This window comes from Solea solea, chromosome 5, assembly GCF_958295425.1.
Source record: "Solea solea chromosome 5, fSolSol10.1, whole genome shotgun sequence".
In the NCBI taxonomy this organism is placed as follows: Eukaryota; Metazoa; Chordata; class Actinopteri; order Pleuronectiformes; family Soleidae; genus Solea; species Solea solea.
In genome coordinates this window covers 2,655,367-2,669,555 of record NC_081138.1, presented here as the reverse complement: position 1 = coordinate 2,669,555, position 14,189 = coordinate 2,655,367, and the positions used below count along the sequence as shown (strand labels likewise).

At 42.8% G+C, this 14,189-nt stretch overlaps 1 protein-coding gene and 1 long non-coding RNA gene across 7 annotated transcripts in view; one reads left to right on the top strand and one right to left on the bottom strand.

Annotated features, from left to right (window-relative positions):
• The window catches only part of sox6 (SRY-box transcription factor 6), a 122,828-nt gene extending 109,910 nt beyond the window's left edge, over positions 1-12,918 (top strand). For all 6 annotated transcript variants that reach the window (XM_058629007.1, XM_058629006.1, XM_058629008.1 and 3 more), the window contains 4 exons: positions 1,365-1,470; positions 9,980-10,153; positions 11,001-11,217; positions 12,478-12,918. In XM_058629007.1, coding sequence (XP_058484990.1) covers positions 1,365-1,470; positions 9,980-10,153; positions 11,001-11,217; positions 12,478-12,784 — 804 coding nt within the window. In that variant the 3' untranslated portion in view covers positions 12,785-12,918. The remainder of the gene's footprint in view (positions 1-1,364; positions 1,471-9,979; positions 10,154-11,000; positions 11,218-12,477) is intronic.
• LOC131459316 (uncharacterized) overlaps positions 1-14,189 on the bottom strand; it is a 233,381-nt gene that overhangs the window by 112,069 nt on the left and 107,123 nt on the right. The window lies entirely within an intron of this gene.

The window sequence follows — 14,189 nt, the reverse complement described above, 5'->3', positions numbered from 1 at the left end:
TGTCTCCATCCGTCATCTTGTCATCTTTTTAACCCCCCACTGAAGATGAGGTTAGACAAAAGCAAATTAAAAATGACAAACTTGATTTTTTTTCTTCTTCTTTCCTTTTCACGCTGCGATTACTGGCGTGAAAAGTTGCCGATGTAATTCGACGTGTCGGGGGGAAACATCAAAATAAATCAAAAAAGCAGCTGTAAAAAATAAATATTTCAACTCACAATGGTTAGGTCTGCTAAATATTTCAGCGCCTTCTCCTGTCAGCTCGCAGGAGGAAAACTTCCCTGTGGGAGGAAAGTGAAAAAGCAACGCGACTGTCCGACGCGCTGCAGAGAAAGGGCTAAAAGATTCATGTGTGTTGGTGTCTGCGTGCGTGGCGAGGGAGCTGTTAGCACCTGAGTCTCTGCTCAGACTACATGTGATAGGCGTGTGCAGAAAAGACAAAAGGGCAGAGGTCAGCGCGCAGAGTTTATCTTTGGCAGAGACTGAATGCTCACCCTCGGAGTAAAACAAATGCTTTTTTTTCTCCCCCTGAATGGTGGCAACATGCCTGCTTTTAGTGTCATCCAGGCAAAGAGGGGAGATTATTTGTATCATGCAGCGTCAAAGTGTCCGTCTCCTGGTTGAGTCTTTAAAGAGGAAGACAGCCCTTTGCTAATGCCCCGTGTATTCACCGAGGAAGTAGGTCATTCAACAATGGAGCCAGCAGCAGTCAGCACTCTCCCCTTGCATAATACATTAAGTGTAATGTGCAGCAACTATTCAGAGGCCCCCCGAAAGCTGTTATTTTATTCTGTAAATGCACACGGACATGACATTTAATATTGTCACAGAGCGCTGAATGACTGGGTTTCATTGTGCGTCAAGTACGACATGATGCCAAGTTTAATCTGAGCACAAAGCGACATGACAAACGGGAAAACACGGTGTGTTCTCCAAAGCATGAACTCTGAATAAATGATGGGCGCTGAGCTCTGGGCGCTGCAGACTGCAAGGGAGGATGTAAGGAGAAGATTACAGAGGAAAATCTGAGCACTGCAAAGAGGGCCACGGCCCCATTGTGTGCTCGGGATCACAAAGTATCCTTCTGTAAATCTATTTACAGCACCCCTGGCCCTCACTGTCTCTCTGCCTCCTGTCATCCATTATAGCCACCGCTGAATAGAGAGATGAGAGAGGAAAAAGCTACATCTAGCTCATGTCAAAAGAGCAGCTCTTCAAAAGAAACCTCCATTTATCAAAGACACGTTTTTTCCTTTCAAAATTTAGGAATCCTGATGGGTTATTTTTTTTACAATTCTTTTCACTGTAAAACCATGGATGTACCTGTTTGTCCCTGTACCTGACTGTGTGTATTTCCTCTGTAGGAGAGGGCGCACTTTGAGAACAGTGGCCACCACCTCGGAAAGCTGGGTGAGGAAGGGAAGATTGGCCACCGAGTTATTGACCTCACCAGGCCAGAGGATCTAGATGGTAAGGCCATATTTGACTTGTTATTCTATTTGTTTGGCTATGTTGTCTTTATTTTTTGTGTGTGTCGACTCAAAAAGAAATGGACATATTTTGATTAAACCTTCTAAGAAATGATTAGATTTTGGATGTGACCTGGGCAAATGTCAACTGACAGACATTTGATTATATCGACACTGTGAGAAACTGTGTGGCCTTGACGGAAGTTTGAGCTCTCCGAGTGCTTTCTACATCTGAGAGGGCTGCAGCTAATATTTATTAGACTATTGACAAACCTGTCTTTTGTTTCTTTGACAAATCGACGACTTGTTTCAGCCACAAAATGCAAAAAAACAATATTGATTATGGATTTGCAGTCATAGAGAAGCAAAGGAAATTATTCGCATGTAAGAGGCTGAAACCGGAGAACTTGTTTTTTGTTTATTTGTTCCAATTTCTAAAAAGGCAGTACAGTGAATTGTGAACTGAGGCCCTCGAGGGGGCTCTCCATATACACACTGGTCTGATTCTCGACGTTTTGAAAGCAAAAGTAGTCTTGATGGCAGACGAAGGCCACGGCTCCGTGTGGCAGCAGGCAACAGCGATTTGTAGAGTGGTTTGTGTGAGTGTGTGCAGAAGCATGTGTAAAAAGAGATGTGGGGGTTGGGTGAGCGCCGTTTGAGACGTTTTTCGCAGGTAGGTGAGTGGAGGACAAGGACAAAGCTGGCTTTTTTCCCAGCTTCTGCTCCTGTTGCCGTTGTGTTCATTCGAGGTCCTGGGCCAAGGGGTGTAAATTCGGGTTGCACCAGTATGACAAAGCGTCATCTCCTTTTGTGGCGCTGGCTCCTGCACCGGAGCAAAGAGTACCTTGGTGCACTGATGTTTGTCCGGCATAAATATTTGTGGCAGTTTCCATGGCACTTGAGAGCCGGAGCGAAGGGAAAAAATGTTTCTGACTCATCTTTGATGCCTCGAAAAGTCTCAAGGCAGAGGGAAAGATATTTCTCATGACAATGTAACCCATCGGCAACTTTAAATAGCGCCTTCGACACATTTCCCATCAGTTTTAGTGAAGAAATTCTTTCTACGTAATTGGTTCCCATTTATAAAAGACTTCAAAAACAGCCACATGATATTTATATAAAAAAATGTTTTTACTCCCCGTAAAAATGTTTGTTTACCAACTCCACAGCCAATGTCTTGTTTCCACTCATTTTCTTTCGCATCACACCCAACCCTGACGATGAGAATTAGAGGTACAATTAGTGGATTCATTGGCATGTCTCCCATGTGAGCCATTGGAGCAGATCCCACCCATCCCACCCTGACTCCACAGACAGATATACTTCCAGTGCTCAGTCCCCCCAGTGGGAACCTTCCCTCTGTGGCTATGGTGGAGTCAGGACCGAAACAGAGCACACACACGGGGAGTTGTGTCCTTTTAAGTCCTGCTCAGTGCTGAGGGAAAGGCTCGCGTCAGACGCCTCGCATCACTGTTCCCAGTGGAGCGATGGATTAGGAGCAGGCAGAGGTTAGAGGAGAGGAGGAGAGGTCCTCTTCCCAGGGGGAAAAGGCTGGGAGCCACCGCAGCGCACATAACTCAAAACACACTGTTTTCTTCACTTGTGCCACAAATGCATCTGTCCGTCTCCTTCAGCTGCAGCAACAAGGAAAACAAGGTTGATGGATGTGAAGTGTTTGCTCTCATGAAAACACGTTCACTCGCGGTACGGAGGTTACAGAGGAGCCTCTGCACCTTGATATACACAAACACACACTCCCACTACCTGCTGCTTATTTGTGGAGAACAGGTCACGTGTCATTTTGATATTGGAGTTAAAAGTAGTTTCAATTATGGCTTAAAATTAGGGATGCACCAATATGACTATTTCCACCGATACCGATATCCGATATTAATATTGCTGCTATGGCCGATAACCGATATTTACCGATATCGATATATGTTTTTTAAAAAAAGTTTCTGAGATGATAAAAGTTTGTACAGAATGAAAATCATGCAAGCTGAATTTTTGAATGTCTTTCTTTATTTTCAAAACATGTTTTACCTCCAAATAACAAGGTCACATAAGACACAAGTAACCAACTACAAGTAAAGGTTTTTAGAAACCTTTACCACTTGTAGCAAGTGTGTAACTAAATTAAAGTACAGTTTAACTCCCTCAACTCACTAAACTCCTGTGAGAAAGTTTGGATCATAAATTACAAACATGAACATAAATAAAAATAATACCCTGCCAAAGTTACTGTAACCGAGATAAGGGCGTCTATACTGGGTACGTAAATAAAGTCAACAACCCTTCCTCCCGGCAACAACAACCGCGCCACTTCCCTTCACAATAAAACTACACAACAGATATGAGAAACAATACCTGACAAGCTCTACTAAGAGCTGCCATAATTAAAAAAAATCATGTTAAAATACTTTATCAAACGTGCCAGTATTCATGGCAACCAGATATTTATTCAATTGCAAAACATCGGAAAAGTAGCGCCGACTTGGCAGGTTGTTGCGGGGTTCAATATGCGCTATCAACCGTCAGAACCCTCGGCTGGTCGTCAAGAGCAATCATTTCCATTACCTTGATCGTTATTGCCCTGGCCACTGTCTTCCTTTGGTCGAGTCCCAGCTGCGCTGCTTTCTTTTTGTCTGCTGCCTAATGTTACTAGCGTTAGCTTCCTGCCGTTGTTTGTGTACTTCTGGGTGGCGGTTTTTCAAATGACATGATCAAATTTGTGGTATTGAATGACTTGACGCGGAACCCTCCTCGACTTTGCAAGTGTTGCATAATGCTTTTCGCGTATCTTCTATTGACACCCTGAAAAATCGCCCACACCGCTGACATTCTCTCTCCTCCACACACACACACACACACACACACACACACCTTGTGCTGCGCTTGCGTCACTGACGCTGTCCCCTTCCCGACACACATACACAAACAGCAATTAGACGGGTATAAACATCGGTTGTTAAAATCGGCGCAGTTTTACTCATTGCACCGATGCCGATATGTTAAAAAATGACGAACATCGGCCGATACCAATATTAATGCCGATATATCGTGCATCCCTACTTAAAATGATTCCCATTCAACTTGCAATTAGCAAATGACAAAGCTATGGTAATAAAACATAGCTGATATTCTGATGTGTCATGTGATAATAACTTTCTAATCGCAATATCTCCCAGAAAAATCACAGTCAGATATTTTCTTCAGATTGTTTTGGGCAGAACTTGAACATACCACCCATAAGAGTATTATAGCTTTGCAATAAAAATCTATTTAGCCTTACATTGGGCAGGGGTCTTGTGCTGCCATGTCTCTACGGCATATATAGTTTCTAGTATATGAAGGCCACTATAGTTTCCTAGTGTACTTGGGAAAAGGAGGGGTGAGCAGATGAATCCTCCAATTGTTCCAATTTGTAGTCTCACGCATTAGAGGTCACTAATTCTTCCAAATGAGACCTTTAAATGGCATTTAAATGACTATATTTCAACATGTGGTTCTGCTTCCCATTGAAATCCAGTCCATTTCCATTATTTTTATGACTATGACCAACACATCATCAACATATTTACTTTTTAACCAAACTTCACCCCAGGCTTCTGGACGTCTTCTGACCTGCAAATTGGCAAGATCAGTTTTGAGTGAATAATTTTGGAATTTATAATTTCAAGTCATAAATGCACTTTATTTTGGGAGCATTCTGGAGCGAGAGGAGGGAAAATTCGTTTGGAATCTCCTCTGCGTTTCGACACACACACTTTTCCACTGTAATTTAGAGCACACTGTATAAACGTTGGTGTTTCCTGAAAAGGAAAATTACTGGGTGTACCCTCGCAACACTGGCATCGGGTGTGAAAGCCCCTCGGTGTGCAGCAGCTTTCCCTTCAGCACAGAGCGGCCACACTGAGTGGTCCCCGCGTACAGCAGACCTCTGTCATCGCAGCAGTTCACAGAAAGCTTTAGGCTGCTTGAGCTAATATTTGCAGAGCATGCAGCGACCGTACTCGGAACGATCAAGGCCAGAAAACAGCGGCAAAGGAGTGGAAATGCTTCAACACACAATCCCACTGCAAATTCATTAGGTCTTCTTAAGCTCTGATGAAAATATCCCAAAATACCACAAAAGCCTCAGCGCAGCCAGGCCCTTTGTTCATTCACATATGGAAGTGTAGAGTTGCTGTGTAGCTGCGGCTGCATGTTTGTCTAAACCCCCCCGAATCATTGAGGGTCCACAGAGAACAAAGAGGTTGTTGAGAGATACGTGGAGACAGGAAACCGAATTAATCCGAACGCCCAGTGTGATAAAATCAACCAGAGACAGAGAGAAGACGGAGCGCCGGCCAAAGAGTGTCTTTAACAAAGTCCTGGTGGAGAAGGATGAGAAGAACCGTGGTGTTGCATTGTTGTTGCAGATCACTGATGATGGGCTTACTTCTGAAGTCTGATACGTGCTGCTCGTTTGAGGAGGTCTCTGCTGCTTTTCCAGCACCGAGGCTGTGGGAATAAAGCTCTGGCTTTCATTGTCGGAGACATTTCCTGGAGGAAAGCTCAGATTAGGAGGCTCTAATGATTTATCAAGTATCAATAGGTCAATGCAATCAGCGAGACAGTTTGTGTTTTGAAGTTAAATTTGAGCGTGGCCCCCGGTGGAGCGCAGACTTGTGTGGGGTTTTCTTGTTTCCCTGTGTGTGCGTCCATCTCCTTTTGTTGAGCGTAAAGCTGGGATATTGTGAAAGATTAGACTCCTCGTTTAGGCTAAACGCACCAGAGAGGGGATAGAGCAGACAAAAGTGAAAGCCGTAGCCTGCGTGTTCAAACAGGTTGGCCATTTGTTCCCAAGCGAACAAGTGCACACACTTACACCCTTACAACACGCACACACAGAAAAGTCAAATCGAGCCAACACAAAGAGAAAAAGCCTGGATTTGCTTGTTGTTATAGAGCTGATATGACATGTAATTTTTAATGGTTTAATTAGCCTGAGCTCAGCCTAGAGTGGCAGCACAGAGGGCCGCGTTCCCTTTGTCTATAGACGTTAATCTAGCCTGATCGTGCACAGAGGGAGAGGCTCTATTGTCGGCAGTAAATGCCTTTAGTCAGAAGTGATGTGTTGATCCCAGCAGGGAGGGCCCGGCAGGTTTGCGTGATTGTTGCCTGCTCACTGAGGCTCATCCTCCTGAGCGGATTCCTGGGTGACATTATGTGTCTGCCCGCAGAACAAAGATGAGTAAGGAGAAGAAAAGCAGGGGGAGAGGGGACGGCTGGGGCAGCACTACCCTCTGGCTTGGTACACAGTCGAGTCTGAGCCTGCAGCTCACAGGTGTGATAGGCTTTTTGGGCCTCACTGCATTCTCTCTTTTTTTCTCCCCGCTTCTTCATTATCCCCGTCACACACACACACACACACACACAATCACTCTTTCTCACTGTAATTCATGCTCCTCATCTGCACTGTTTCCAGGAGAGACAAATTAAAAGGGGATTCTCATATCACTCTGTCACACTTGAGCTGCAGGCCTCATGAATCACAATAAATTCTATTAAGCAACACTCCCCTCGGTCTCGCTCTCCTCCTCCCCAGCTACCACCCAGGGGGCCTGCTCCTGTCACTGCTAAACATCTGTGTTTATTTACACAATCACACACCTAACTAACTGATTCCTAAATGCCCGGCGCCTCCTGGAAAATAAATGTTAATGCTCATTTGCAAAATGTCAGGGCAGAATCTTGTTTTTTTTTTTTTTTTTTATTATTATTGAAATGCCAGAAACAATGTTGTAGGAAACTGCTGCGTGTTGCAGTGACTCTGGATTTTTGAAAATACACAGTGGGGTTGCACAGCTCATCCCAAAATAATCAAAATTCAAAGTGAAAGACAATGCAGTTATTCCTTTAAGATGAAACGTGTGACAAAACAGCATTATGATGAAATTCTCTGGCCCAGAAATCTTCAGATTTTGCTTGTCAGTGCAAAAAGAACGACATTTGAATGGTAGTTTTTTGGGGGAAAATTAGTGTATTTCTCAGTAATGACCTCAATCACTAGTTTATGTCTTCTTCAATACAACATAATGTCCATTGAGTAAATTATGTTCCCATTTAGTGGGAAATTGATGATAAAGCATGGCAGTATAAAGTAGCAGAGGAGTTTGTTTTGTTTTAAAGACTATATCCACTCCAAAAAATATCAAATTATCATGAATATAATGCCTCGGATTAATATTATGAGGGCTGGATAGTTTTGTATGTAAATACTTAAGGTCAAAAGTTAAACACTGTCAGCCTGTGTGTCTTGGGTCTGATGTAACTTCTAACTTTCATCACTGTTTTTTAAGACAGCCAGGAGTGAAGTATCTGCCTCAGTACAGATGAAAATAAATGATGTAAAATGGCTGCTGTGTGTTTTCTGTAGCATTAGGCAGAGCAGACAGACACGCTCCCATGTGCCAACGCCTCATCGGGATTCTCTCCAATGAACCAAGACACGTGGCTGGTTTCCTGGCTAACTATGGATGTGGCACTAGCTGATGGCAGGCAGTTGTTTTGCCCCCCCCTCCCCTCCCTATAAGAAGCTCACCTCTGCCCGCATGCATGCAAACCAGTATATAAATTGCTGAATCAGTGTCAGTGATAGAGTAATGGCACGGGCAGCGTCGTAAATTACAGCGAGCGATCCCGGGGTGCAGACACTGGCTGTCGTGTCTGAGTGAGCGTTGCGCTCCTGAGCTAATGAATACCTTCATCTGGCCCCGACAGTCAGCAGATTGCCCCGCGTTGATGGATACTGTCAGCCCTCCGCCACACCACATTTCATTGCACAATAAACATGGTTGTCAAAACCAAACAAAGTGAAATCAATTCATCCTGTACAGTGAGTGCATGCTAAATGAAATTAACGTACTGTGGGGCTCGGTGACAGCGGAGGTAGTGTATTATTTCTGAATTCATGCCGGCTGTGGGGCCCAGTGGCATTCTGGGAGATAAGAAACAGACGTACAGAATATGACGCGGCACAAAACAGAGAGTGTGACTGTTTGTGTTTCCTGTGTGACACAAAACACCCGGCATTTAAGAAGTATTTTCATAACTTTTTGAGTAGGGGATTTTGTTGCACAGCAGCAATTTAAATATGCATTATGCAAATTTGCTTAAGGGAAAGAATTATGATGATTTTTAAGATGTGCAAGCACAGGCCCCTAAATTATTTGATTGTGTCTTGATGGTAGTTTTTTTTTTTTTGCGTAGAACTAGGTCATAATGTCAGTTAGAGCCAATTATCTCTGCAGGGTTACGACGTGCAAACACCACGATCAGCAGCCTCCCAAGTCTCTCTCTGTCCCCGTGTGTTTGTGCACATGACACATTTCGACAAATCTATATTAACATTGGGGTCTATGAGTTATCCTCACTAAAAGAAGTAAAGTCTTCAGCATCTTTAGTGATCGGAGCGACTTTTCTCTGCAAATGTTGGAATGAATGCCTCCATTACTCATTAAGAGTTTGATTTTGTTTATCAACTGAAATAATAATAGAAATCAAACCCCAGGTAACATGTGCCAAGGCTGCTAGTGGAGAAGTCTAATGAGAAGGCTTCACATGTGGATGATGAAATATGCATGAGTCATCCCGAGCTTTCTTTTCCAGATTTGAGATCATTAAAGATGTATCGTAGCATATGGAAGGCTCTTTTTTTTTTTTGTCTTATTTTTCGAGCCTTGTTTATCAACATGTTTTTGTTTGTTTAAATATTCATACTGCTTTTATTTAATTCTTTCACATCTTACGTATAAAAGCAAGCAAATGCGCATGCAAACAGAAATCATTATCAGTCTGATGTACAGTTTAATACGGGGAGAAACTCTCTTATGCTGATTGTGAATGCCCTGATTGAGAAACAGCACTTTTCTGAAACGGCACACTCTCATCGGGTTTGTTTGTTTTGTGTGTGTGTGTATGTGTGTGTGTGTGTGTGTGTGTGTGTGTGTGTGTGTGTGTGTGTGTGTGTGTGTGTGTATGAGGAGAGAAACAGCACTTGAGAAAGAGGAAAAGGAGCAGACGAATTTGTGTCTGAATTTATTTATGCATATATGTATTGAAATGTGCTTTATTAAGATTTTCCAGAATTCTACTTTCCATCTCTAATTTTCTTCCTAAAGCCTCGAGTCTTGTATTTAATACTTTTGTTGGCTTAAACGATAACACAATGTTTAATTGCCATTGAAGTCCAAGTTTTTTAGGTATTTGGTTTTAAATAGACAATTGACTTTTATTACACATAAAACAAGAGCCTGTGAAGTCAGGTTTTCCACTCAGCGTAAAAGTCTAACCCGCTCTGTAGTTCTGCACTCATGTGAAACGATGTTCATCATGATGATGATAGCATCGTAATTTCATCAACGTCTTGCCTCGCTCTCTCTCTTCTTGTTCCTGCTCTGGCCTTGGGACCAAAGGAAGTCTATGGCTCCACATTTAACCCCAATCCTATTCTTGTTGGCCAACAGGAGGTGCAGGATCCCTCGAGGCGCGAGTCTTCAGGGAATCTCGGGGAAGGAACAACAACGAGCCCCACATTAAAAGGCCGATGAATGCGTTCATGGTGTGGGCCAAGGATGAGCGGCGCAAGATTCTGCAGGCCTTCCCCGACATGCACAACTCCAACATCAGCAAAATCTTGGGTAAGACCTCGTAAAGTAAAGCGACTAAATGTTTTTTAAGTTGATAAGTGATAGTTATGTGTATCACGGCACTATAAATCAACAGATAACAGTCGTGTGCATGTAGATATGGCCTTATTCTTATGATAAGATGATCCGAGTTTGTGTTATCTCATACAAGACACCGTGAGTTGGTTTCCACCCGGCATACAAATGGATTTATAGCCCGTCGCGACCATAAGTATTTGTCATGAGAAATGACAGAGGCTAAATGAGTCTTGTCCCCCCCAGCGTTGGAGTCCATACATCAGCGCGGTTTAAAAGCGCTGTCACTACCTGGAGAGACACTTTACTTTACCGAGTTGTAGTATTTACTATACACGCGCTTGTTGTTTCTTAACCGCGTGACATGGAAGCATGTCTCCTGTCTCAGATAATGTGCATAGGCAGGCCTATCAAGAGGTTGCTCTGAAAATGGACGATCCATCTCGGGCAAATGATTCTTGCTCGGCAACTTCTTCCCTCAGTCGGGACAATTCTGTTTTAAATTAAGGCTGCGTCCATACTACTCCGTTTTCATTTATTATCATATAAATTCAGCTCCAGATGTGTTTACATCCACACTTCCTCCGCAATTTTTGAGGCCCCCGAAACAGAGAAGTGTGGAAACAGTACTGGATCCATTGGGGCAAAGGCAAATTTGGAGGATAGTCAGTCTGATAAGAAAAATCTGAATAAAAACTACAGAATATCATGGATAGTACCATGATAGACATTTTTAAGTGTCTGTTTTGGATGGATGTAGTCAAAGCTTCAACCCAGTGCTGTGAAATGGGATTGGATTATGAATTGTGTGTTTTTTTTTTAGGTTCTCGGTGGAAGTCCATGTCTAACCAGGACAAGCAGCCATACTACGAGGAGCAGGCCCGTCTGAGTAAGCTCCACCTAGAGAAGTACCCAAACTACAAGTACAAGCCGCGGCCTAAGAGAACCTGCATCATTGACGGAAAAAAACTTCGTATTGGAGAGTACAAGCAGATGATGCGCTCGCGGCGACAAGAAATGAGGCAGTTTTTCACCGTGGGGTAAGCATGCAGTCACAAATCCACACAAACTGTCTTGCAATACACAAGGAACTTTTTTTTTTTACTTCCCTGAAGCCTAATCTCATACAATATAAATACAATTTTCAAAAGCAGGCATTGAATTCACTTCTGCTACTATGCCTGTAGGCTTTTCAACAAGTCAGATTTTTTAATTTTAGACAATAGCAGTCAGTAAATGGAGCATGAAGTGCAGATATTATTTCAGGATATAAGCTGTAAGTATAGACTTTCAGAAGCCTGGAGGGCAGCAGTCTGAAGCTTAACACGTTAATTTACTGTGTGTGGTTAGCAGGAGAACCCTTCTCCAGGTGCTCCCATGTCAGTCATAAGCTTCAGTGGCTGGACTATCAATCATCCAGCGCAGCAGCAGACAAGAGCAGCGCTAACCACGTATCGGTTTTATGTCACCAATAAACTGGGTAGTGTTTCTGAGCCGCTCAAAACGGGAGCTGTCAGGAGAACCTCCCTTTTCCCAAATCATTTTCACAGAGCCGCTGGCCTCGCGCACACGTCTGTGGGAAACCCCGAATCCAACCGCCTCGACTGTGATGCTGAAAAAGCAGCAAACTCACCGTTTCTCCTGGAAAATCACCGCACAAATACACTTTAAATACTCGGATCAATATTCGTTATCGGTCTCAAAAACCCTACATTATTACATGCACGGTTCACTAAGGACATGTGTACTCAATTCACTTAATATTTAACGTATCGCCAGGACTCTTCAGTACGACGCTACCAATCAGTCGGTCCTGCAAATATAATAACAGAAACAGGGCATGTTGTGTTTGTGACATATTATGTAAGAGATGTAGGTACTGAAACTGTGGTGAAAGAGTATTTTTACTGTCTATTTTGCTGCTCATGGAAAAACAACAAGTGAGAAACTCTGCAAGTGAGCTGTGTGGCTGCTCTAATCCGTTAGACATTAGTGCGAGTACAGCCAGACACTCAAAAACCTTGCAAACTAACTCAACCTTGCAATCTATACATTAAAAATATGTGAAAACTAGCACCAACATAAAGCTAACAACATTTCTTTCCTTGTCACCATTAGTATGCCAATGTGAAAATTAGGATTTGGTGAGCTTCAGCCTTTTACCCTTTTTTGTTTTACCACTGAAAAAAGTTGAAAATAAACCACAAATACAAATGAATAAATATCACGTTCTCTTTTGCCATACACGTATGAAACATCGGGATCAATCTTGATTTTATCTTTTTTACCCCCCCATGCAGACAGCCACCACAGATTCCCATCACGACTAGCGCCAGCATGGTCTACCCGGGGGCCATCACCATGGCAACCACCACACCCTCACCCCAGATGACATCAGAGTGCTCAAGTGCCTCAGCGAGTCCCGAGCCGCCCATGCCCGTCATCCAGGCCACCTACAACATGAAGGTGGAGCCGCACGCCATAGCGAACAACACCGAGCCCATCAACGGCGAGGACGAGATGGACATGTACGAGGACTTCGAGGACGAGCCCAAATCAGACTATAGTAGTGAAAATGACACACACGAGCCGGTGAACGCCAACTGAGAGTGGGGTTAACGCAGAGGAGGAGGAGGAGGCCAACGCAGACGCAACACTCACACGGGAGGACGACCAGAGGGCCGGCGTGATCCGAGGGAGGGAAATGAACGGCAAAATTTAAAAAAAAAAAAAAACCCACACCAACAAAAGGATGTTTTTAAAGAATAACAACGGCGGTGTGTCATTTAGGAGCCAGCATGCACATGTGGCTCCATCAGAATCAAAAGCTATTTGGTCTTAAGTGTTTCTTCAGAGTGTGTGAAGCAGTTTGGTTGTGGTAACCTAGTTTGTTTGTTTTTTAATGTCATGTTTTTTTGTTGTTGTTTTTTCATTGTGATCATTTACAGTTAATTTAATGCCTAGAGAACAAAAGACGGAACTTGAAATTGAACAACTGATATTTGAAACATATTATATATATATATATATATATATATATATATATATATATATATATATATATACACACACAGTATATATATATCCATATTTGGTTTAAGATTTGAATCCTCGGCAGCCTTTTTTCTTTTTTCTTTTTCATTTTCCTCTTCAATTAGATGTTCAAGATTGGAATAATATACTTACTCAGGTATAGTGTGTCAGCCAACAGCTTGTGAATGTTTAAATCAAGAGTAAAATATCACCAGAACAAAATATCTCAAAATTCATATTGGGTGATTCCAAGATATTTAGAGGAAATGCATTATTATTATTATTATTATTATTATTATCATTATTATTATTATTAGTCATGTTTTTGTGTTGGTTGTTATTACACAAAATTTAGTGCTGAAGTGCCAAACATTTCAAGTTGTTTCTTAAAAAAAAATCTGTAGTCTTTTTGGGAGAGGCTTTGTGAGTCTTAGACAATCTCTTGATCTCTTAATGCAGCTTCATTATCCAGAGTCTTTCCTTCTTTTTACCCGACACAGAACAAACAAATGAAAACTCAGGAACTTGGAGGAAGCAGGCTCCGCGGGGGGGTTACAGCGCACGACATCTTTGACGCTATAGCTGTTCTCCTAGGAGCCCAATGCAGTGATCATCAATGAAAATGGCCGGCCCCTTTTTTTCCAATTTTTTCTTCAACCTAGTCCATGCAGAGCGCCATGGCATCTCTCACTAACTTCCAGCTCTGCATCCCAGTCTGACTCACCAAGTTCTTAATCAGAGCGATTGTAATCAGGCCAGGATGCTGGAGGGCCAAAGGCCTCCAATCTGTGGGATTGGAACAGCAGTGAAAGGCAGCTTTGGGAGCATTAAAATCTCAAATTGATGTCGTACAATGTGTAGCTACAGTATGTTCTGATAAAGGCCTTAGCCCCATTTTGGACAGCAAGTTTAAAGTCTTAGGTCTGAGAACTTCATTTTGTTTTTCAATCTTAATTCTTTTTAGACATTGTAAATCTTA